Raw genomic sequence first — 24,151 nt, 5'->3', positions numbered from 1 at the left:
ATCATATATCTGTATTATATAAAAACATCATATGGATGTTAATGAGGTTAAAATCTTAATTTTCATCAGAGGGATCTGCAAGAAAAACCTCCTTTGAGGAGGTTCAGTGGATTTGTGCTTAGCTCAGATGGTAAATATTATATATATATATATATATATATATTATAATATAAACTCCACTGGACATTAATGACATCAATAACATGTCACTCCACTGATATCAGTCTGGTTTCTGCTCCTGGTTCATCCCACTCTCTGTCACAGAGGTTGTTAACCTCTCTGGAGGAGCTGCGAGAATAACCCTGATGATGTCACAGTGATGTCATCAGAGGTATCCCAGCCTGGGCTTGCAGACTTCCAATGAAAAAAAAAAAGGAAAGGTAGAGTTACAAACTGGAGATGTGTGTGTTCACAACAGAAACACACCTAACGAGTTTCCAGAGGTTCCCACACTGTTAGAAGTGAGTCGCTGTTCGATCATCTGCAGAGACTTGTATGAAGCAGTGTGTAATATCAGAGGAATGTTTGCTGAGTTTAGTGTGTGTGTGTGTGTGTGTGTGTGTGTGTGTGTTAATGCAAAGCATCTGGGGGCAGCTCAGCGCAGTAACACTGAGGATGAAACAGTGGGAGAGGATGATGGTCTCATACTGAAACAATTCACTGTGGCTTCTTTGATTGGGTGTGGCATTAGCCCCTCCCACTCACATATTCTGGTTCCTGAAGGAGAAGAGGGGGGGGGGGGCTCTACAGTATCTAATCCTGCCTGGAAGAAGCTCTCTCTCTCTCTTTCTTTCGACCCCCCCCCCCTCTGAAGAAGGAATGTGGTCGAACCTGTTTCCCTCCTTTTTATTTAAAAACTCCACAAACAGAACTTCAGGGCTTTTCCCACAGTCTGACAGTCTCACACGAGACCCGGTCCGGTTCATAGACCTGGTCCGGTTCATAGATCTGGTCCGATTCATAGACCCGGTCCGATTCATAGACCTGGTCCGATTCATAGACCTGGTCCGGTTTATAGACCCGGTCCAATTCATAGACCTGGTCCGGTTCATAGACCTGGTCCGGTTCATAGACCTGGTCCGGTTCATAGACCTGGTCGGGTTCCTGTGGAGCTGCAGCACCGGGCTGCTGGCGGTGAAGAGGTTAACACAGTGACAGTCTGGAACACCAGCCTGAACTTGAAGGCAGTTATTGCGTAAAACAACAGTGTCCAACTTCTACTAAAGGCTTCCAGATGTGGAATGAGTCTCTGCTGAGACGAGGATCCAAACTCTGCACACACAGTCTTATACACAACCACACTGATCCGGGTCCTGGAGCTGGTACCGGTCCAGAGACTCTGCAGTGACACAGAGAGTCAACATGTGACCACTTCATATCTGATGAGTCCGAATCATTCAGTCCTGATCTCTGTCTGCGGGGGGGGGGGGGGGGGGGGGGGGGGGTTAAAACCACTATGAATGTGTGTGTGTGTGTGTGTGTGTGTGTGTGTGTGTGTGTGTGTGTGTGGACTGGGGCTGGGTCGTGCTGCTCCCTCGGCTCTCGGCTCCTGGTTCCTGGTTCCTGGCTGTGGGCTCCGGGCTCCGGGCGGTGGGCGGATCCAGGATCAGTGCCAGCTGGTGACAGAAGCTCCGCTGACACACACACACACACACACACACACACACACACACAGCAGCAGCAGCAGCAGCAGCCGCGAGACACGCAGGAAGAAAAGTAACACACTCCAACTGTCTTCGACATGCCTCAGGTAAGAGTCCGCACTCTGGTCTTTACAGAACCGGACCGAAACTGGATCTGAGTTCAGCAACGACGAGCTTTTAAAGTCTCATCGAGTTTTCTGGGGGAAAAAAAAGTGTTTTTTTTTTCTTCTGCGGAGTGATTCGGCTCCAGACCGAACAACTTCCTCAATTATTCTTTAGAGCGGGACAAGTCGGGCGGCGGTTTCCCAACGACCAGAGAAAGTTTTCTGAGCGGGACCTGAGACCCGGAGAGGTCCACATGAACCGCGGGAGTTCCTCTCAGCGGACGCGGGAGCCGTTCGCGGCCCAGCCTCGGCGCTCAGGTCTGTCGTGCTGCCAGCGGCCCCTCCCTGAGATCCAGTAACTGTGGTAGTCAGTCCTGACACACCTTTACAGGTCTCCTGGTGCTACCTGAGCCCACCACTTACCTGTCACAGGATCACATTATTACAGCTTTAATGTGGCTGTAATATATGAACAGAGTCAGTGACCCGGGGCAGGTCCAGTCCTGTGTGAGGGGCCCAGCTGGAGCCGGGACAGAGGTCCACCTGAGTGACTTCTCTTTGTTTCAGGGCCTTTCTCATCGTGCTGCGTTCAAGCTCCTATCCTGTTTATAATCTGGAGGGGGGGGGGGGGGGGGGGGGGGGGGGTCACTGTGGGCTGCCAGCAGGGGCCCGTGCCACCTCTGGTCCCCACGTTATCTGGTCTCTGTCCTCACAGGACGAGTCCACACCAGTACGCCACAGTCCTGCAGAGACGACCGGGCTCCTGTGCAGCCGGCCGTCCTCTCCGTCCCTCTGTGGGACCGTCCCGGACCGAACTGTAGAGGTTCAGACTGACAGAGCTGGATCTGGGTGTGGTGCTGGCCTCTGACTTTAACTGTTTACACTGAAACTAGATCACTGCTTCTGTAATAAAGGTAAAGAAGCTCTTATACAGACAAACACAGAAACAGTAACAAAGTGAAGCCTCAGTGTTTTTAATGGGACGTCAGTTTTTTCAAGCACAATATTATCTGTGTAACACATTGGTTAATATAACGAGGTGTAACTCCAGGACTCGGTCTGCTCGCTGTGGGAGGGTTGTAGTCGAGGTGACGAGGGCCTGCAGCAGCTTGTGGTGCATCAGTCAGAGAGGGTGTGGTTTTCACAAAGCCGTTGATCCACATGTATTGAATAACTGTAGCAAGAGCGAGTTCCTGTGTGAAGCCGCTCTGATCCACATCACAGGTGGACGGCTTCTGTCAGACACTGTTCTGCAATCAAACCTGAAATTCAACAAGTTTTGCTGAAGAACTAAAAAGTGTTTGACCGTCTGTGAAGGAGCCACATGGTGACGCCACAGGAAGCGTCCTCTGCTGTCTCTGTGGTTGTTGTGAAAGCGTCGGCCCCTAGGGGGCGTCAGTCAGTCACAGTATGGACAGAGAAGAGAGAAATCCTTCTGTAACCTCAGTGAAAAGTTCATGTTGAAGCTGTTTGTGTTTTGAATGAACAGACCGTGTATTTGTATTTCTTATATTTGTTTCAATAAATCACATCAGTGTTGACAGGAGCTGATCAAAGATGGCGGCTAGGTTATCAATACAACATAAAAGCACATTAACAGGCGTTTTTTCTTTTTTATAATGTTGTTTTTATTGTGTTTTAACTAAGAAATACATTGATGCTTTACATACATTTTTTGTTTTTAATCTCACTATTTCATCTCTTTAACATCCAAACTGAATAAATCACTGTGTGATGAACTCGCTGTTGTTTCCGTCTCCTCGTCATCGTTTCCAGCTGCAGCGAAGCGTCTGTGCTCCACCTGCTCATCAGACTCACACCCAACACACCGGAGCGTTTAGCAGCTAAAGAGCCGGATATTTCCCTCAGTAGCTGGTGGAGACCAAACACGGAGCTCAAAGACACGAATCATCGTGTTGCTCTGTAGCTGCCGGGAGTTTGAATATCCAACTGTTTGCTGACAGGTTCATAATAAACTTGATGTCGTGATGTCATGACGTCGTGATGTCATGATGTCATGGTCACAGGTTGTTGTGTTGCTCCTACAGCTGTAACACTGAATCCTGAGTACGACTAGACAACAGTTAAAGAATTAGGTATTCAACATGAGATTTAAAGGTCGTTCTTAATCTTGTCTAAAACTAATCTCATCAGAGCTTTTGACCGTATCACATGGTCTTCCTCAGCAGCTGGAGGTTGAACACTTTCTTTACGACTTATCCATTTAGGCTTATAGATCAGAAACATCTACCACAAGATCTGATTGGATCCATTTTGTGATCCGTGATTGAGAGCTCCACTAAATGGCCCTTGTGGTAGATTGTCATCTCAGCTCTAAAACTTGTAAACAACAGTGTTTACAGGCTTTAAAAAGCCCCGGGCCAAATGGTGAAGGGCGGATCTCGGCCGGTCTCCAGACTCACATCAGCTGCTGCGGAGCCAAAGCTAAAGGGGATCAAAAACACACATTCACACCTTATTCAAACAGAACTTACCTGCCATTGGTCTAACGGCCTGCAGCTGTGAGACTTCACTAAACGTGAGGGATGACTTCAGTCTAACTTCATCCTCTCTGTGGTTTTAGGGCTCTGAAGTTAAACATCAACAGTCCACCTCTTCCCTCCTCGCTCACACCTGTGACGATGCAGGTGATGAGTCACCTCACAGGAAGCCCTGAAAACACTGAGGGTCAGCTCTCTGACCTTAAAGCTGTAATAACTGATTCTGCCTCAAGCTAATGTTAGCCTAAACAAGCTAATGTTAGCCTAAACAAGCTAATGTTAGCCTAAACAAGTTAATGTTAGCCTAATCAAGCTGACGTTAACCTAAACACAATAACATTAGCCTAAACAACCTAATCTTAACTAAACAAGCTAATGATAGCCTAAACAAGCTAACGTTAACCTAAACAGAATAACGTTAGCCTAAACAAGCTAACGTTAACCTAAACAAAATAACGTTAGCCTAAACAAGCTAACGTTAGCCTCTGTGACCGTTGTGTGTGGAGCGTTGCTACAACAATTAACATAAAAATCTTTTATGCTCACATGGCAAACTCCAGTGTTTCCTCTCGTTTAGCTCTGTGTTTGGTCTCCACCAGCTCCTGAGGGAAATATCTGCCTCTTTACATTATAATTATAAAATATTTTTGTATTTCCCCTGCTCATTGGCCAAATGCTGCATTTGTTGTCTCTGCAGAGGAGGTGGAGCTTTGGGGTGAAGAGCCAATAGCAAAGGCTGATAGAGATGAAAGTGTTATTAGATATCGGTCTGATCATGTGTTTCCTTCTGTCTTTTTTCCTTTCTTGCTCCATCTTCACCTTCCTCGTCCTTTCCCCCAGTATTCAGACCTGGAGACGGCCATTAACACACTGGTCACCCAGTTCCACTCTGCTTCAGCTGACAACGGTCCAACGCTGAAGACTGATGAATTCAAAGGCCTTCTGTCCTCCCAGATGCCGAACCTGGTCAAGGTAAAACTTCCTCCATGTGCTTCACCCCCGCTGACTGCAGCAGCTTCCTCACCTCATACAGACAGTCAGAAACATGCTCTCTCTCTCTCTCTCTCTCTTTCTCTCTCTCTCTCCCTCTCTCTCTCTCTCTCTCTCTCTCTCTCTCTCTCTCTCTCTCCCTCTCTCTCTCTCTCTCTCTCTCTCTCTCTCTCTCTCTCTCTCTCTCTCCTCTCTCTCTCTCTCTCTCTCTCTCTCTCTCTCTCTCTCTTTCTCTCTCTCTCTCTCTCTCTCTCTCTCTCTCTCTCTCTCTCTCTCTCTCTCTCCACTTTCGTGCAAAACATTGCTGAATGTCTTTGTCTTTAACAGTGATGTTTGTTGGTAAATGTGGGACGTTCATGTCACATGTCTCAAGCTTCAAAACCTGAAACAAGGAAGTGAGTTTGGTGACGTACATCAAGGTTTTGTGCAGGGACTCGTATGATTGGTTCAACTCGAGAGAAACTATGATGATTTTTTATCAAATTTATGAAAAATTTGTGGAAAATTTGCAAAAGTTGCGGTGATTGGATAAAAATGCAAGGACGCAGAGAATTCACAGGGATTGGTTGAATTTTCGTTAATTATTGTGATTGCAAACATCACAACTTTCTGCAGGGACTGATATTATATGAAGTGAATAACTCACTGTGTATATACATAAAATATACACTTGTCAGTTTATTAGGGACACCCAACTAAATCTACAGAAATGGATTTGCTATTTCTGCACCAGATCACATTCCTGTACATGTGGATTGTGGATTATATAGAAAGGTCAAAGGTCACGTCTTTGTTGTGGTGGTGGTCTTCTTCTGTGTCTGTCGTCTGAATGCTGTCTCTCTCTTCGTCGTCCGGTCAGCGTCACTGTGTTCCCCTCTGCAGAGTATTGTGTCATAACTTCCTGAAAACAAGAACTTCATTTTCATCTTCCTCGTGTTGTGCTGTTGTGTTCCCACAGGGGATCGGAACAGACCAGGGACTGGGCGAGATCATGAGGAAGATGGGCGTCGGCGACGGGGAGGGCATCTCTTTCAAGCATTTCTGGAACCTGATCCAGTCGGTAGCCACTTCGCAGCACAGCCTCCTCAGCAGCAACAAGGGCTCCTCATGCAACTGCATCCTCCTGTGAAGAGGAGGCTCTCGGCCCAACACATCAGCGAGCTCTGAGTTTCCACCCAAACAGGGTGAAAGTATGTACATCACTCTCCTATCCAGGTGTCAGACAGAATACAAAGGTGCACACAGCAAGCTGTTCCCCACATTTAAGACTGAAACATTACAGGTGTAAACGCTGCCGTCTCATCTGCCTGTGTCCTGTCCAGCATCCTCTGCACCAGTTAAACTCCAGGCCAGTTTGCATCTCTCACATTGTGCAGGTCGACACACAGTTTGAAAACTCCATTTAGAACCAGCTCACAATAAAAATATTCAAACATCTGTTGGTAGCATCTACTGATCATGAATGAAGTTATGTTATAAGTTCCTGTTCCTGGACCGGACGGTCTGTGGCCGGCATGTTATTACCCACGCTAAGCTAAGGTTAGCTGTCCGTTCTGCTGTCGGTTAGAAACACCCTGATTTTGGTCTGTCACCCTCAGCTCCTCAGACTTCCTCCCTGACGTACAGTGAGGTTTCAACCCTCAGCTGTGAGCTGGGAGGAGGTGAGAGGAGGGGAGGTGCTATCAACAAAATCAGGAGGGGGGGGGGGGGGCAGCAAGTCTCTGTGACGCAGCCAAACAAAGACACAGCTTCAGCATCAAACTGACTCGACTTCACACTCTGAAGGCTCCAGGTCTCACGACGTCAGTCTCTTTGTCTGAGGCCTGAATTTAACTGGTGCTGAAGGTCGCTGGACGTTTAGAGTCATTCACACAGTCACTCTCATATTTGTTCATCTCATTTAGTTTAGTTTGCGTCAGCGGGATAAACGACCCGCTGTCGCTCGAAGCTTCACAGGACGTGATGCGATACAACATCAGTCACTGGTTTAGGAAAGGTAACGAGCAGGCTGCCGGGGCTCCATGTCTTCCTCACAGAGGTCATCTCACTAGTTAACCACTTCAATGCAAAGCCTGTCGTTTATATACAGTAATAGCGTGTATGTGCTCTGATGAAACAAAGTGATGTGCCTTCAAACAAAACAACTGCAGCTCCAACATGAACGATTTCTTCTCTCCTCGGTGCAGAACTGACCGCAGGATAAATTCTCCGTATGACAGTTTACACAATAACTTCCACTAAAAAACCTCGTCTGAATATTCACCTACATGATACTAATCATCTCCTTTTGACTTCACGTGCATCAGTAACAAAACACACAATTATCGTTTGGATTTTTCTAAATGTTTAATCAGTTTCTTCTGGAGACAGAAACATCCGTGTGCTTTATAGCCCCTTTATATGTTTGTACTAGTGATGCTTCATCCTCAGTGATTCTGCATTTTCTATGTATTTATATTTTGTAATTCTCTGTATTCTGACCTTTGTGACACCATAAGAAAAATGATGTAATAAACATAAAAAAAAAATCACCAACACTGCATGTGTTATGGTTTAATCATTTATTATGTTAATAAGAAAAAAGTGAATTATCTGCTGTTTTATTGCTTTCATTTAGGACTTTATTGAATGAACTATGCAGCATTTTATTGCAGCTTTATATCAGCGTAAAGTAAAACACATCATCTGTGTGACGACAGGCGCGGCCTCTCATTACACCGACATTACGGATTCAAATCCTCGTGGAGAGATGGCGCACATCCTCTCTTGAGTTTCTTTCCCTCAGGCGTACCTCGGAAGAACTCCAGAAAGGACGAGAACACGTACTTATTCATGATTTTGACCCTCCCAAAGATGTCCAGCTCCGTCTGCTCGTCGTGGTCGACTCCGTTCATCATCTGCTTCGATTTGATGTACAGGGCGTTTTCCTTCGCAATAACCTGATCCAACCAGATCTGCCTCTCCTGCGGCGCCATCTCATAGTTGTCGACGGTGCAGCCGTAGAATCCTCGCCGAAGATGTTGGGGCCAGGGTTGGTTGGTAACCATGGGGTGGTCATCTCCGACGAACGCCGTGCACAGTGGGCTGTCGGTCCCCCGTGAGCGGCCTACCTCACAGCCGATGACGCTCATGAGAAAAAGCGAGAAGGTTCTGAAGTTGCGCACAGATGCTGAAAACACGGCGGCCATGAAGTATTGACCCCACCTCTCACAGTTGTAATTACACTCCTGGAACTGGAAGGTCTGTCGACAGAAGTCGTTGAACTTGGACGGTTTGAGACCCTGGCTCAGGTCCTGCAGGGAGGACTCGCCCCACTGCTCCTCGAAGCTCTGGCGGAAACGTTCGACCTCAGCTTGGTTTTCAGTGCTCATGAACTTCCCCATCAGACTTACACTAAGATTTGCCCGGTGCACTTTGTAGATGCATTCATTGAGAACGTAGTAAAGGTCTGATACGACTTCCTCTCTGGCGTTGTATCGTATCTCCACAAGTAGATCCTGAATGTTCACAATATGCTTGAAGACAATGTTGTCTCCTCCTGGTCCTGGTTCTGTGAGCCAAACTGCTTTCACGTGTCTTTGCTCGCTGTCGTAATCAGGAGCTCGTCTTCTTTCGTTCTCCTCAAAGAACAGGCTCCACGTCAGCCCCTCCAGGCAGTCTATCGACGGGTACTTCTTACGCAGCTCCATCGGGACAAACATTTGTGGGTGACTTGGCCAATCCAGCGTCTGAACATACAGAGCTTTTCCTTTATAACCAGGGAGCTCTGGCCCTGCGCAGCCAAGTCCCTCTTTGGTGAGCAGGTCCCCTGTTTGGTCCAGTTCAGCAGTGACTCTTCTTCTGTGGTCATGGGCCGTCCAGACTCCATCAGCTCCGGTCATCATCGCTCCGTCAGAGCTGACGGACAGGAAGGAGGTGTACAGGTGCAGCTTTGTCTCCACGCCGACGGACCGGAGACCTCGTAGCAGCTGCAGCATGAAGTGAGGGTCATTCCCAAGGTTGCAACTGATGAGGCTGATGGAGCCAAGAGGACCGGAGAAGAGTTCGGTTTCTAAGGTTGACACCAGTCTGACCAGTTCCTCCGGGCCGCGTCCCGCCAGCTGGACTGTTCCATCGGTGCCCGTGCCGCCATGACCAACCAGCACGACATCATGACCTCCAGTAGAGGAGAAACGCCTTCCTCTGAGAAGATGCAGCGCCCCCTTCTGGTACCTCAGCAGAGTGGATCCGCTGGGATGCCTCTCATACAGGTACGTGGCTGACTCAGTCACAGCAGCGTCCTCTTCCATTATAACTACAGTCTCGTGGCTGGATGCAGCATCACGTTCTCTAAGGGTCATGTGCTGTTGGTTGGACATCGTCTCCGTCTCAGCTGTGTCATCATGGCTGACTCTAAAACCATCTGAAAGAGTCAAATAAACTGGAAAGACGTCCTCAATGGGACCAGTACCTCTGACACAACCCGTCTGATTCTCAGGACCCGGGGAATCGAACACAGAACTCCAGCGGTCAGAGATTCTCTGACACGGCGTCTTCGACGTGGAAATCAGAGGTCGTGTAAACGCCAGATCTACAGTGTCACTGACTGCATCTCCAGCATCAAGGAGGGAGGGGTCAGACCCCGGTGGAGTCATCTGGAGACGGATCCTGGAAACAGAAAAGAGGCGGGAGAGTCACGAGTCACGGTTCGTTAAAGTAGAATGAACTGTGTGTGCAGGACAGTTTATAACATGGCTTCTCCTTTCCCACTTGTTTTCAAAATAATAGTAATTTTACTATAAAAAAGTCTATATTGATAGTCAGAGCTGATCAGACATGATGAGGCGTCTCACCTGTTTCCTACATCAGAGCTGAGCGGAGTCGGCCCGACACTCCAGTCTGTAATGAAACACACAGCAGCTGTTGGTGTAACATGCTGATAATCATTAGCTGTGATCATGTGCTCCTGTGATGAGGTCACAGCAGCCACCGTCATAAACGACACTAACTAGGTTTTCTATGGGATGACAACAGTGACAGTAACATCCTGACCCTGAAAACAAAACCTGAACTGAAAAAGAAAACGATGCCATCGAAAAACTTTTATTGGTTAAATTTGTATTGGCACCGAAAAAGGTAAAACACCTGCATTAAAAAAAAACTACAATCTTACAATCTTGTCCAATTAATGTTTTCTAATACTTAAGTATGTCGTGTATTTACCTGCAGTTCTGGAGTTGCAGGTGAATTAGTGTAGCGTTGTTTTGAATGTCTTAATTAAGGATTTATTATTTAAATCATTATTTTATCTCATTTTACATCAATGTTTTTTATGTTTTTCATTTTAGATCAATGATTTTAACATGTTTTATGTTCATTTAATGTCTTTTCTTTTCATGTGAAGCACTTGGTGCTAAATTTACCAAGTATGAAAGGTGCTATACAAATAAGGTTTATTTGTATTATTATTATTATTATAATTGTTATGTCTTGTCAGGGTTCTGAGTGTAAATAAATCAAGTGCTCCTTGCTCTTCCCCTCAAGCCCCCCCCCCTTACCCCAAAACAGTGACAGAAAGTTGAAAGTTAAAACTTTCTGTCAAAATAGTAACAGCGTAAAAACTTAAAAAAGACATGAAGAAGAAATCTGCAGCTTGACACTGAAAAACATCATAATAGAAAGCGATCAGAGTGTGATGTCACTGTTTGAGCCCAGTGGTTCCTCTGCTTCATGTCTGATGGAGAGAACCAGCGCAGTGAAGGAGTTAAAGTCTTATTCTTCATCAAACACATTAAAACAGCGTCGGAGGTCTCACCTGTGTCGACTCCTGCCGCCACACACACCTGAACGAACACATAAAACCCACAGACTGTGAACATGGCTGCGAGCTGCTGCGAGGACGTGAAGGTGTCTGTGAGTTCAGCCGAGCAGCTTCACATCTCAACACACATTTGTTTAGATAAGAATGAAAATGAGGCGTCGGTCGTTATGAAGCAACCGGCTGTGAACATGAAGTCTGTGGTCAAACATGTAGATTAACCTGAGGGCCTGTCCCACTGCTCCACCTCTGTCACTACACCTGTGCAGTCTAATGCAGGTGAGGATACGCTTCATGTTCTCCATTGTGGTTCAACTTCCTCCTCAAGTAAATAACTAATAACGATTTAAAAAAGAATCATTAAATGTTCTTGTTTAAACTGAATCTAAATGTCTGATTCCAGTTCCACAAAACGCCTTCGGTTAAGATTTTCCTTGAAATAAAAACAGTTGCTCAAAACAACCTAAAGACTTTTCCTCAAGCTTTCCTGAAAAAGTCCCTTAAGTGTTTAAATGTTTCTCCTGATCTTATTCTTACACTTAAAGAATCACTTTGAGTCACTGACGCACTAAAGACTTTAGTGACCAAACTAAGGAAAAAACTAAAAGCACCTGCGACTGTCTTCACTGTGACATGAGTTTAATGTGAGTGTTCCTAGTAGCAGCAAATCAACTGTCTCCATGGAAACTGTAGAATTTTACTGCTGTAAAAAATCCTCCACTGCTGCAAATACCTCAACATTTTTATCAATAGTTTTTTTCAACCAACTTAAAGTTTTAATTATTTGGACAGTATTTCAACATTTAACAAACTAAAACAAAACACTAAGGTTACAACAAAAACGGCTTCATGGAACTAAAGTCTTGGGTTGTTATTGAGCAATATTTCACTTTTGGTTAAAGGTGAAAATAGTGGGAAATTGAAGTTGACTTCCATTAAATTTAAGTTGCATTCATGTAAATTAGGGATTTGAAAGCGATCAGATTGTGTTAATCTAACTTGAGGAAACTTAATTAATTTGTGTTTTACCAATTGAAGCAGTTTTTTAAAGTTGGTCCAACACTGGGACCGGGGTGAAGCTGTAGCAGAGCCAGGCCAGACCCAGACCCAGCAGTGGGCCGGTCTGAGCCGGTTTCTACTGGAGCCTGTGGTCTGACAAAGACTCATACTGTCACCTGACGCCTGCTGCTGATGTCATGTGTCTCCAGGTGATGATGGTCTCGTGCAGCCACCATGAAGCAGGCGACAGACGGCGTCATTCTTCTCTCAGGATACAATCAGTGCTCAACACCAACCTTCATGTTTGACGCTGGGCGGCGTGAGGCCCGTTAGCACACGGCTGTTTCCAGGTCACTGCTAATCCTCTCCAATCTTCTTTTCTCCTCATTAGCCATCTTACCCGCTCCTTTCCCTGCTGCGCTCGCCATGAAGCTGCCTACCACTAATTCTGTACTCGTCTAATTTTACACGCCACAGGTTCGGACCTGAGCTTCAGCGGCTGGTGAAATTACAGCAGAAGTCTAAAGAGTTTGGACGTGACAGGCAGGAAGACGCTTTGATTCACACAGGACCTGTGGGATGAAGCTGGATGGAGAATAAATAGAGGTGGTTTTTAAGAAGAGAAAGAATGGACTGAGTCAGCGAGTAAAATCCTCTGTGTGGCCGAAGTTAATGAGCGTGTTTGGACTTGACTCTGCAGCAACAGCTGGTTCAGACGTGGAGAGAACCTCAGAAGATTCTTCATATCAGCGCAGAGATCAAGGACAACATCAGGACAACATCAGGACAACATCAGGACACCAACAGGTAAACACACAGATCACACACTGAGGACTAAAGAGCAGACATAAGACAGAATCACACTCAGACCTGAGACTTTATATTTTCACAACAGAGTCAAAGAACCAAGAGGAAATGTTGTGCTGGTGCTGAGCTGATGTTTAAACCTTGTGTGGTTTACAGTGAACGTGTAATCAGAGCCACGCTTGGCTCAGAGAGGCTGAGGAGATTAAACAGAACTGCAGGTTCGTTCTTGTTTTATTAGTGATGTACACAACATGTAATTCAGGATTATAGTCACATGAACATGATGTATAACACAGATTTAATTCAGATATATGACAGATATTATACAGATGAAGATAAGTTACACACACCTGGGCCAAATACATTTAACCTTCACATACTGTTGATATTTCGGCCTTCACAATAAGAGCTCCCTCATAATAAGTGTCTTTAGTGAATCTTGTAGAAAGCCATGTCGCCATGACCTCAGGTTCCTTTACGAACTCATCTTCACTCAAGGTCCACTTACTAACACCTTCCGGATGTCTCGACCACATCTCATGATGACAAACTTCTGACAGGTTAAAGCTGTTCGTCAGATATACGTCATCGTCCCTGACAGGTGAACTGCTGAAAAATGGTATGTAGCCTATAAAACGGGAAGCATTGCATTGTGGGGATATTATTAGCACATAGCACGAACGTGTCACAAAGTATCAAGGTGAGACGGTTCTATGGTTCGGGTCGGTCCACCTCGGGCCGGGCTGTAATGCGCGGGTCCCGCCTGTAGGTGGAGCCCGGCCCCGCAGAGGGGAGGAGGCTCCCGGGCTTTGTTGTTACAGCAGCGGCTCTCCCTCCGTCAGCGTTTTCTCCTCACCGGCTCACGTTTCTTCTGTCCAGGTTTCACCGGAACACGGTCCCGAACCTCAGACCTCAGCCCGGGAAAACCAGAGGAGAAGCAGCCGAGAGGACGCGCGGCGGGAAAAGCAGCAACACGTAAGACCGTAAGCTTTTAACCGTCCGACTTTTTCCTGTGCGAGCTGGAGGAGTGTTGGTGCAAGGCTCGGTTCAGTTTGACGGCGTCCTGTTGCACAAAGGAGGGAGGAGCAGAACCCACGACCCCGGACCCGGACCCGGACCCGGGACCACCGAGGAGGTCCGAGGGTCTGAGGAGCCGGACTTCAGCCACCACGTGTCTCATCAGGCGGACTGTTACCTGCCCCTGACCTGCAACCTGATGTTACCTCCAGCACACACACACACACACACACACACACACACACACACACACACACACACACACACACAGATGATTCAAACATGTCTGTGTAACAGTGGCTGCAGGTCCCTCCGTTAAACTGAGAACATTTATTAAAAAGTGTTGCACAATAACAATAAAGAATGAAACTAGAACTAAACTAGAGCCGCCTCCTCGTGGTCGTATCCCTCCTCCACTCAGACTACTTCCAGGTCACATCCCTGTTTATCCAGTCATAGAAAAGTTTGTCATAATTTCTGTGTAAAAGTCTTGAGTTATGGCTTTCTGAGGTCACCATGACCTTTGACCTTTGATCACCAAAGTCTAATCAGTTCATCCTTGAGTCCAAATGGACATTTGTGCAAAGTTTGAAGGGATTCCCTTCAAGAGTTCTGGAGATATTGTGTTCACAAGGCCAAAAATCATGTTGACCTTTGACCTTTAGCCACCAAAATCTAATCAGGTTACTCTTGAGTTCAAGTGAACGTTTGCACCAAATTTGGAGAAGTTCCGTCAAGGCGTTACTGAGATATCGTGTCCACGAGACGGACGGACGGACAACGTGAAAACAACATGGCGTGGAGGAATAAAAACCAAAGGTAACACTTAATGACACTGTGTGTGTGTGTGTGTGTGTGTGTGTGTGTGTGTGTGTGTGTCTCAGATCCAGTGATGGTCTGCTGTAGGAACCAGAATATGTGGCTGCAGCTACAATCACCGACCGTCCCACCACGTCTCTGACACTCTGATGAACACCAGACTCCATCGTTCCTGTTGCCATGGAGAATCGCGGCCTGCTGTCCTTCGCCGTGGCCTTTGTGGGTCTCCTGTGCCCGTGTCTGACGAGACTGACTCCCAGAGTCTCCTTCCCTACAGGTGAGTACAGAGAAGAAGAAGACCACGGCCCTGGGGGTGGGGTCTGATGCATGTTGACTCGTTAAGCACTAAGAGGGGGAATCTGGGCGGAGCTCCAGGTGGGTGGAGCCTGAAATAAGATGGTTAAGATCAGTTTGGTGAATGTTTGGTTTCTCTTATAGAAACATCTGGAAACTAATTTAGTGACTCTGATAAACTGTTTGTCAGTGACGTGACTGTGTGTTAGACCTGATATTCTGCAGGAGGTCATTAAAGTGCGACGTCCTTAAATTGCAAAAAACGGCGCCAAAATTCCAGATTAAATTCAAAATGGCTTCCTGTTGGGTTTAGGATATGGGTGCAAGAGGCTTTTTTGTAAGTCTTGGCGTGTATTATGTGCTGACTAATTTTCGTACATGTAGGTTAAAGTGCGGGGATAGGAACGGCCTGATTAAGCAGCTCGCATCTCTTTAACTGTGTGTGGTGACTGAGTGACACCTGATGCCAGTGTTAATTGCTGTGAAACCGCAGGGAGTCCCGGGAGACATCTCACCCGCTTCAGTAGCCACGATGTCAGCAACACCACCACTCTGCTTCTCAGCGAGGGTGGAGACATGCTGTACGTCGGCGCCCGGGATGCTGTGTTAGCCCTGGACGTTAGCCGCGAGGACGCCATCATCCTGAGGAACAAGGTGAGCAAGCGACCTCTGACGACCGACCGTGACTCCTCCTGCAGAGCTGAGGTCACTCTCAACATCTCTGCAGGTTCAAGGCAAAACAGAACAAGATAAACTATCGTCTGAAAGTCTTGTACCTGTTCACCTGAGAAGGTGGGAACACTGTGATGTCGTGAAGTGGTGATGTCATGAAGTGGTGATGTGATGTAGTTTTGGCTTTAACCATCGGCTCTCTGATGAAGGTGTGATGTCATGTGATGACTATGACTCTCTCCCTCAGCTGGACTGGAGCCCTTCAGACAGAGATGTGGAACAATGCTCCATGAAAGGAAAGAAAATGGTAAAGTATCTGATGCACATGTGCAGACACAGTGAAGTGAACCACTTCCTGTTTCCTCTGGACTCTGTGTCAGTGGGCGGTGTCTCCTCTGTGTGGTTGTTGTAGGCCGACTGTCCCAACTTCATCCGTGTGCTGCAGTTCCTGAACTCCTCCCACATCTACGCCTGTGGGACCTTCGCCTTCAGTCCTCGCTGCACCTACGTCGTGAGTCTGTCGCACAAACATCTGAACCGGCTGGTTTGTTTTACGGTGATGCTCACGGTTAGATTTGATTTCCCCGTTCATCTTTATTCAGACCTCTTCTTGTTTTCCGTCCAGAACTCGGAGACATTAACGATGAGCATGAAGCCTGATGAGGGCAGAGGTCGCTGCCCCTACGACCCCTACCAGCGCAACACTGCCATCATCGTGGGTAAGCCAATCACACTGCAGCCACTGGAGTAGATGTTGTCTGAGGCCGTGAAGAATAACTGGGCTGATGAGGATTTATAGCTGAATCCAAACATACAGCGAACTAGAATCAGCTCCTCGTGGTCGTATCCCTCCGCCACTCAGACTAGTTCCAGGTCACTTCCTGTTTATCCAGAGTCAGAGAGAATATGAACCACGTGTGTGAAGTTTTATCATTATTGCTGTGAAGTCTTGAGTAATGGCAAAAAAGTGTTTTGAGGTCACAATGACCTTTGACCTTTAACCACCAAATTCTAATCAGTTCATCCTTCAGTCTAGATGAACGTTTGTGCCAAATTTCCTGAGATATCGTGTTTATGAGAATGTGAACCAGTGGTCGCCATGGTCAGTCCACCGGGTCAGAACATAATCAAAGCCTAATTTAAGATATTGATAAAACAGCAGATACGCTGTCACCCCGTCCTCTGTTGGACACTCCCTCAACCTTTCCACCAGCCTGAGACAACGATTGGCTTGAAGTCACATGACCATAGGCCCCGCCCATCTCTGTAGAGCCCCGCTCCTGTAACCTTGTTGTTTTCATGTAAGACCCCAGTGATTGCTCATGTAGGAGGGATCCGGTCTGTTCCTGTGTTCCTCAGACGGAGAGCTTTACACCGGGACGGTGGCGGACTACAGGGGGAACCGGCCCGTCATCTCCCGCCACCTCAGTGAGGGACGGCGTGTGGACCTGAAGCTGGATGACACGCTGGGATGGCTGGAGGGTGAGTGCGACATGGACGTCACGGAAAACAATAACAAAAGACGCCGTTGGGTGACGTCGTGCAATAGCGTGGGATCATGGGAGTTGTTGTGTTCAGCACTGTTACTGTAAGCTCCTCCCGGTTTGGATTCCGTCAGTGTGAGTGGTTCAGGAAATCAAACAGACCCGCTGATTCTAACCATTAAAAACACTGAATGAAGCAGTTTGACATTTAAAGACAGTGTTTCAGTGTTTGATTGGCTGACTGACTGTTTGACTGACTGGTTTGAGAGTTGATGGAAACATTTGTGATGATGTAGGACGTCAGACGTTTTAATGTGAAAAGCTCCAGATTTTAACTTTAAAGAGCGACGCGTCTTTAATGTGATGAACTTTGAAATCCTCCGCTGAGCTCAGAGGACAGGAAACAGTGACGAGCTCGAACACGTCCTCTCACACTCCTGCTGCAGATCCGACCTTCATCAGCTCCAGTTTCGTCCCCGATGAGGAGAAGATCTACTTCTTCTTCAGCGAGGTCGGCCGAGAGTACGACTTCATCGACAAGTTCGTCGTCTCTCGTGTTTCTCAGATCTGCATGGTAAGAGTCAAACTCTTCTTCTGCTATTTCTACACAGGCACACGGGGAGGAACGTACACGACACGCTGCACCACATCCATTCGCTCTGCCCTCATCAACATATCTCTTAATATTCATTCATTGCTACTCTTGTATTTACTCTCATATTAATATGTTTGATTCAGACGTTTAAGATTAGAGAGGATATACTCTCACTGTCCACTTTATTAGGTACACCTGTGCAGTCATACAGTTACTGTGACCGTCTCGTGTCATAAGTAAAGCATCATTTATGTGGGGATAAGGTAAAGGGAAGGTGTGTGTGTGCTGATCAAAGATTTATTGTGCTGTGACTAACGTGCATTAATCAGTCCCTGCAGGATTGTGCAGGATTTTTCAGGTTTGTTGCAGCTTTTCTTCAAAATTGCAATGAAAGTTTCAATATTTGGTTAAACTAGCAGGAAACTATGATGATTGGTCACATTTGTGGAAATCTTGTGGAAATTTTGCGGAAAAGTTGCACAAAATTCCCATGGCTTGATTGAATTCATGACGTTCTGGAGGGATGGATGAAAGGATTCAGTTTTTCAAGTCCACCTTAAATCTGTCTGCGGATCATAAGAACAGTGAGTTCACCTGCAGGTTACTCAGTGTCTTATCCTCCTGTGTCAGAGTGACGTCGGGGGCCAGCGGACTCTGCAGCGACGCTGGACCACGTTTGCCAAAGCTCAGCTGCTGTGCCAGGCCGACAGTGAGCTGCCCTACAACGTGATCCAGGACGTAGACACCCTCCCACCAGCAGAGGGAGCTCCTGCAGACGACACTCTGTTCTACGGCATCTTCACCTCTCAGTGGTGAGACTGCAGCCGTTTCTCGGCACAGAGCACGTTACTCATTGTCATAGCAACACAAGCAGACACAGTGAGAAATGACTGTCTCAGGTTTGTCACTGTGTGAAAACCACTTGTTGTGAATCAGCAGGACAGTGTCAGACATGTAAGAGACACCTGGACACAGAACACCTGTTTTCATCTGCCATCCTTATAGATCTGCAGGATCAGAGGCATCATGTGGACTCGTTAACGTCTGTCTGTCTGTCTGTCTGTCTGTCTGTCTGTCTGTCTGTCTGTCTGTCTGTCTGTCTGTCTGTCTGTCTGTCATTAAACCAGGTCGGTGAACTCCGGACGCTCGGCCGTGTGCTCGTTCCGCCTGAGTGACATCAAATCAGTTTTCTCTGGAAACTACAAAGTCCTGAACCGGGACACGTTACAGTGGAGCACACGGGTTCAGGAGAAGGTCGCAAATCCAGGAGAGGTAAGTCATGTGATGCTGCCTTTAACTCTGACAAGCTCCAGAGTTTCAGTCTTGAATGGAGTAACCATGGAAACTGCCTCTTCTCCACGGTTGTGTGAGGGGGCTGCAGCATGAGCAGGATGTTAGTTCTCCTTCACTGTCTTCATGATATTGATGCTGATGATAGATATGATCTGAGAACACGTATGTGCTGTTTGTCACGTTACCACTGTTTGATCTGACCTGCTGTCACTCTGCCTCGCGGTGACGTAGTGCGGTCTGCACAACGCCTCAGACAACGCCCTGCGCTTCGTCAAAGAGAACTTCCTGGCAGACGACAGCGTGCGGCCGGAGGGGAGGAGTCTGACCATGGTGTCAGCTGAGCGCTACAGTCACCTGACGGTCCAGAGAGTCCAGGCTGCCAACAACAGAGACTACACCGTCCTGTTCCTGCTGACAGGTGACTGACTGACTGACTGACTGATTATTACACATAATGTGTCAGAGATTTGTCAAGCAGTAGAACCTTTGGAACTTCCTTTCAGAACTTTTCAGAATAAAAGCTCACAATAGCTTTAAATAAAATGTTGCTGCAATAAATAAACAGATTTTCTCGTGCTGCCAACCACTGATATGTTTAGATCAATGAGGTTGAAGAGGTAAAACATTAGATATATTGTGTGTGAGACTCTGACTGAGGAACCTGCCTGTTTCAGAGTCCGGTTACCTACACAAAGCGGTGCTGCTGCAGACCGGGGCCCACATCGTCGAGGAGGTCCAGGTGTTTGAGCAGCCGCAGCCCGTCAAGAGCCTGAAGCTGTCCGTACCCAAGGTAAACACTGAGACGACATGTCGTGTGACCTTCGATATAAGCTCCACGTCTGGTCTCCAACACCGTCACATTACACCAACACACTTAACGAAGGAAACATCCACGTCTGTGTGTTGAGCAAAGTGTCAGATGCAGCTTTGTAGGTCCGTCCGTCCGTTTCCTGTTGAGGGCGGAGCTGTGCTGGATCTGGACACTCATCCACCCACTGACTTGTCTTGTTTTACACCGGTGCCTCCCTCCATCTGTTCCACTGCAGGGTGTGATCTATGTCGGCACATCGGAGGCCGTGGTCAGGGTCCCCATAGCGAACTGTTCCTTTTACTGGACCTGTGCTCAGTGTGTTCTGGCCCGAGACCCGTTCTGTGGTTGGGACGCTGCCGGCAGAGCCTGCGTGAAGACCCCCGACACTCAGAGCAGTCTGTGAGTACCGAAGGATTCATGTTGACAGGATGGAAGTGATGGTGATTAGAGACGGACTGATCTGAAATAAAGAAACAGGAAACTGTAAGAAGACGATGGTGTGTGACAGCTGTATCAGGTGACTGTCGTCTTCCCTCCTCAGAGCTCAGGACGTGGACAGAGGGAACGTGGAGGAGGCGTGCTACAGTGTGACGCTGACACACAGAGCCCGGTTTGGACCCAACAGTCTGCCTGCAGGTAAGTGTCCCTGAACGCAGCTGCTGCGCTTTGAGGCTGGTCACATGCTCCACATACACGACGTGAGCGTGACGTTTTCTGACCGTGTTTGGACGACGATCCGTTAACATGTTGATTTAAAGGCAATAATAAACAGGAAATCTATTTTCTTAATTTCTCAACCACTGAGAGCAGAACCGATGACGTCAGTTTATCGATACTCTGCTTTTTAAAGAAGGAACCCCCCGGGTCCCGTTCAGGACTGGATGCAGCACAGTATCTCTGCTCACACAGTGTGTGGAGTGTGTAATGAGCCAGTGAAGAGCATTAGTGTCTTTAGTGTCTCTAACACAGACAGGTGTAGATCGCTGCTGATACCTGATGCCGCTCTGCAGAGGGGAGGGGGGGGGTCCAGGTGTATTCGGGTTTTGGTGAGGTGTAATCTGTATGTCAGCCTCTTGTCCTGCAGGTGAGCTGGTGTCAGTGTCTCTGAATGAAGTGGTGCGGCTGCAGTGTCCCGCGGCGTCCCGGCTGTCCCGGCAGCTGTGGGAGCGTCCCAACAGCCGGCTGTCCTCAGACCTGTACCTGCACCTGGGAGACGGGAGTCTGAGCTTCGTGGCCACCCCCGCCACCCTGGGCCACTACCTCTGCCTGTCCACTGAGAACGGCTACCAGCAGCCAATGGCCATCTACCACGTCAAACAGAAGAGCAGCCCCGTGGCTCAAACTCCGACCAGCAACACCCGGCCTCAGACACGCCCCGTCCCCACCACCCAGGCCGAGGCCAGGCCCGGCCCCGGACCGCACACCTCTGAGGGGCCGAAAAGAAAAGACACGAGACGAGGAGAGACCGAGCCCACGCTGTCCAGCAGGGACCCTCAGGTCATCACCAGACAGCTGGACAGGAACTTCACCCTGTGGACGCTGGAGTCCAGACCGAAAGACACGGCCCCTCGGGACGGGGAGCCGCTGCAGTCGGCCCCGGGGCCCAGCTATCTGAAGGAGCTGGTGGTGGTGTCGGTTCTGCTGGTGCTGTGCCTCAGTTTACTGATCACCATCCTTCTGTACGTGGTCAAACAGCGCTGCCGCCGCCAGACGGTCCCGCAGGCAGGAACGCCGACCAGAGACTCTGACAGAAGGACCCCTGTGGAGCAGGAGGCCCCCAGGGGGAACCAGTTTCTGAGTAAACGCAACGGACAAAGTCCACAAGGCGGACAGGCCAGCGGCTTCGGCCGCAACGGGGCCCTCACAGGCTCCAATGGACATTTACCCAACACCCCCATCTGAACGGTCCCACACATTCAACTGTGACAGATGAGAGCGGAGGTGAGAGGGGGGGGCCCCCAGGTACCAGAGTCATCATGGAGACTGTCAGTCAGCCCAGAGGTTCTGATGGACTCCTGTGATCCTGACCGGCCACATTTGGATCTAATAGGCTGAGAGACGGTGTTCTGTGGTTCTGAGGCCGGAACACGAGCTGATCCGGTTCACCTGGTTCTGTCAGTGTTTTTATAGAATAGTCAGTGTTTTGATGCCACAGCTCCTGTTGTTACGGGATCATTCTTCAAGAGTTGATCCTGAGCAGAACTGTCGGGTTGTAGACGTGTCTCCTCGAGGTTCTGTGAGAATATATTCTGCCAAACGCACGTTGGAGGGAAGTTGTCCCCGACAGGAAGCCGGGCGCGTCACATTTGCCTTATTTCACGTCTCCTGGGGGCCCAGACATGGATCTGGTCCACCACCATGAAGGAAGTCTCAGTTCCCTCATTTCCTGTCGAGGCGGCGAGGAGGCGGCCGGGCGATGCAACAGTCCGCTCTTCACTGAAGTCTTCATCCAATCGTCGGCCTCCTCGTTGGTCAGTTAGTGACGCTGCGGCTGATTGGATCTGATGCTGAGAAACTGAACAGATTGAACCCGGGTTCATCATCAGCACCAGGTTTAGATTTTCTTTGTGTTTCTGTCTTTGTCACGTGTCACTGAGCAGCCGAACGTCCCGAACTAAAGAACTTATCATGTTTCAGATCCTCTGATCAGAACCTGGATCCTCACACCAACACTTAGGACATAGACTGACTGACTGACTGACTGACTGACTGACTGTGTGACTGATGACTGACTGACTGACTGTGTGACTGATGACTGACTGTGTGACTGACTGACTGTGTGACTGACTGACTGACTGTGTGACTGACTGACTGACTGACTGTGTGACTGATGACTGAGTGACTGTGTGACTGACTGACTGACTGACTGTGACTGATGACTGACTGACTGACTATGTGACTGATGACTGACTGTGTGACTGATGACTGACTGTGTGACTGATGACTGACTGACTGTGCGACTGACTGACTACTGACTGACTGACTGACTGACTGACTGACTGACTGACTGACTGTGTGACTGACTGACTGTGTGACTGACTGACTGACTGACTGACTGACTGACTGTGTGACTGACTGACTGCGTGACTGACTGACTGACTGTGTGACTGACTGACAGTCATCAAAGTTACAACAGTCAGTCAGTCAGTCAGTCAGTCAGTCAGTCAGTCAGTGACTGATAAAGCTAGCTGCTCGTCTCACCTTCAGTCCGGTCTCGTCTAAGGTCACAGAGCTGCTCACTGTTAGAACGTAGAAGTTAGAACGTCACTGTTAGAACGTCACTGTTAGAACGTCTGTTACGTTACCTGAGAACATGTGAGGACAGATGTTTGACTGATGCTCTGTGAGTAAAGATGTTGTTAATATTTGTCGTCTTCTTCGATGTGTATTTTTAAACGACGTCACTCTGATGATGAAACTAACGGCTGATTTTCCTCTTTGAAGCGATAACAGATCAGCCATGATTTAGTGAGACAGAAACCTGGTGTGTTCCTTTGAAGGTGTGTTAGGTCCAGGTGTCTGGAGCTGATGTCACCAAGCCCCGCCTCCTGCCGGGCCAGGGTTGAAGACAGTGACTGTGGGATTGAAGGCAGGTCTCTGTTGGACTGAGGGTTTCCTCTCAGCTCTGTGTCACATGATGTTTGACTCCTCTTTAAAAAAAATCGTTTCAGCTGAAACAGCTGCAGCTCATGTCGAGACACTTAAAGAGACAGTCCAGCATTTGGGAAATTAGCTTGTGGCTGGTTCAGGGGGGTCGATGTGTCCAGAACTCTGTCTGTGTCCTACAACAAACAGACTTCAGACGGACTCTGAATTCATCCGTTGCAAAAAATCAGTTTAGTTCTGGACTATCTTAAACCAGACTGTGGCTAAATGAATTCTGGGTAAATTAAGACCGAGGAACAGCCCTGTTTACGCTCAGCAGAACGTGTTTGTCTTTAGGAAGAAATCTACAGTTACAAAGACGTTTTATTGAAACAATAAAAAGACAAAACTGATTTTAAATAAAAACCTTGCTGCTCTCTTTATAACGATGTCGGCAAACTCCAAATTATGATCCATGTTTTCCTGTTTTTTGTTGTTGGGTGCTGCCGGTCAGGTGTCATTGATTGTTACCATGGTAACATTGGTCTTAGGCCTGAGTTAGCCTCGGGGTAAGGTTTCTAATGTTTTTGGCTTAAAATGCGTCAGTCTTTATCTTTGTGAAATGGTCAGACTTGCATCAGACTGGACCGACATCTCAGACCAGTCCGACATGGAACTGGTCCCTGTTCACACCAGACAAACCAGCTGGAGGCTGCTGGGGATGTGAAGAGGAAAACAAA

At 47.9% G+C, this 24,151-nt stretch overlaps 3 protein-coding genes and 1 long non-coding RNA gene across 5 annotated transcripts; 2 read left to right on the top strand and 2 right to left on the bottom strand.

Annotated features, from left to right (window-relative positions):
• The first annotated feature begins 1,591 nt into the window (after positions 1 to 1,591).
• Positions 1,592 to 7,775, top strand: s100v2 (S100 calcium binding protein V2). The gene is made up of 3 exons (XM_056400005.1): positions 1,592 to 1,750; positions 5,089 to 5,220; positions 6,197 to 7,775. The coding sequence occupies exons 1-3, from the start codon at positions 1,742 to 1,744 to the stop codon at positions 6,365 to 6,367; spliced, it is 312 nt and encodes a 103-aa protein (XP_056255980.1). The 5' UTR covers positions 1,592 to 1,741; the 3' UTR covers positions 6,368 to 7,775.
• A 55-nt stretch (positions 7,776 to 7,830) lies between these two features.
• Positions 7,831 to 14,021, bottom strand: LOC130183998 (uncharacterized). The gene is made up of 4 exons (XM_056399732.1): positions 13,846 to 14,021; positions 11,033 to 11,148; positions 10,071 to 10,116; positions 7,831 to 9,885 (listed from the first exon to the last, which is right to left on the bottom strand). The coding sequence occupies exons 1-4, from the start codon at positions 14,019 to 14,021 to the stop codon at positions 7,962 to 7,964; spliced, it is 2,262 nt and encodes a 753-aa protein (XP_056255707.1). The 3' UTR covers positions 7,831 to 7,961.
• Positions 14,022 to 14,813: 792 nt separating this feature from the next.
• sema4ab (sema domain, immunoglobulin domain (Ig), transmembrane domain (TM) and short cytoplasmic domain, (semaphorin) 4Ab) lies at positions 14,814 to 23,824 on the top strand. 2 transcript variants are annotated; one of them, XM_056400128.1, is made up of 14 exons: positions 14,814 to 14,954; positions 15,465 to 15,625; positions 15,891 to 15,950; positions 16,056 to 16,154; positions 16,269 to 16,362; positions 17,003 to 17,125; positions 17,574 to 17,701; positions 18,353 to 18,534; positions 18,850 to 18,994; positions 19,247 to 19,433; positions 19,690 to 19,805; positions 20,062 to 20,225; positions 20,368 to 20,462; positions 20,911 to 23,824. In XM_056400128.1, the coding sequence occupies exons 1-14, from the start codon at positions 14,858 to 14,860 to the stop codon at positions 21,726 to 21,728; spliced, it is 2,469 nt and encodes an 822-aa protein (XP_056256103.1). In that variant the 5' UTR covers positions 14,814 to 14,857; the 3' UTR covers positions 21,729 to 23,824. The 2 variants fall into 2 exon arrangements, with proteins under 2 accessions (XP_056256103.1, XP_056256102.1); XM_056400127.1 differs by having other exon boundaries at positions 20,896 to 23,824.
• Positions 14,927 to 19,839, bottom strand: LOC130184247 (uncharacterized). The gene is made up of 3 exons (XR_008829952.1): positions 19,705 to 19,839; positions 15,487 to 15,692; positions 14,927 to 15,063 (listed from the first exon to the last, which is right to left on the bottom strand). It is a non-coding gene; the product is annotated as an uncharacterized LOC130184247 (long non-coding RNA).
• Positions 23,825 to 24,151: the final 327 nt, after the last annotated feature.

The sequence above is a fragment of the Seriola aureovittata genome, chromosome 16 (genome assembly GCF_021018895.1).
Source record: "Seriola aureovittata isolate HTS-2021-v1 ecotype China chromosome 16, ASM2101889v1, whole genome shotgun sequence".
Classification (NCBI taxonomy): domain Eukaryota; kingdom Metazoa; phylum Chordata; class Actinopteri; order Carangiformes; family Carangidae; genus Seriola; species Seriola aureovittata.
Note: the sequence above shows the minus strand (reverse complement) of the source record. Positions and strands in the feature narration are given on the sequence as shown.

Bases quoted from the DNA above. Each gene is read 5' to 3' on its own strand.
- sema4ab (XM_056400127.1), top strand. From the start codon at position 14,858: ATGGAGAATCGCGGCCTGCTGTCCTTCGCCGTGGCCTTTGTGGGTCTC. The intron at 19,434-19,689 runs GTGACTGACTGA...TGCCTGTTTCAG, and splicing joins CGTCCTGTTCCTGCTGACAG to AGTCCGGTTACCTACACAAA. The intron at 20,463-20,895 runs GTAAGTGTCCCT...TCTGTATGTCAG, and splicing joins ACCCAACAGTCTGCCTGCAG to CCTCTTGTCCTGCAGGTGAG.
- LOC130183998 (XM_056399732.1), bottom strand. From the start codon at position 14,021: ATGAGACACGTGGTGGCTGAAGTCCGGCTCCTCAGACCCTCGGACCTC. The intron at 11,149-13,845 runs GTCGGACGGTTA...TGAGATGTGAAG, and splicing joins TCCAGCTCGCACAGGAAAAA to CTGCTCGGCTGAACTCACAG. The intron at 10,117-11,032 runs GTGAGACCTCCG...GTTTCATTACAG, and splicing joins GGCGGCAGGAGTCGACACAG to ACTGGAGTGTCGGGCCGACT.
- s100v2 (XM_056400005.1), top strand. The intron at 5,221-6,196 runs GTAAAACTTCCT...GTGTTCCCACAG, and splicing joins AGATGCCGAACCTGGTCAAG to GGGATCGGAACAGACCAGGG.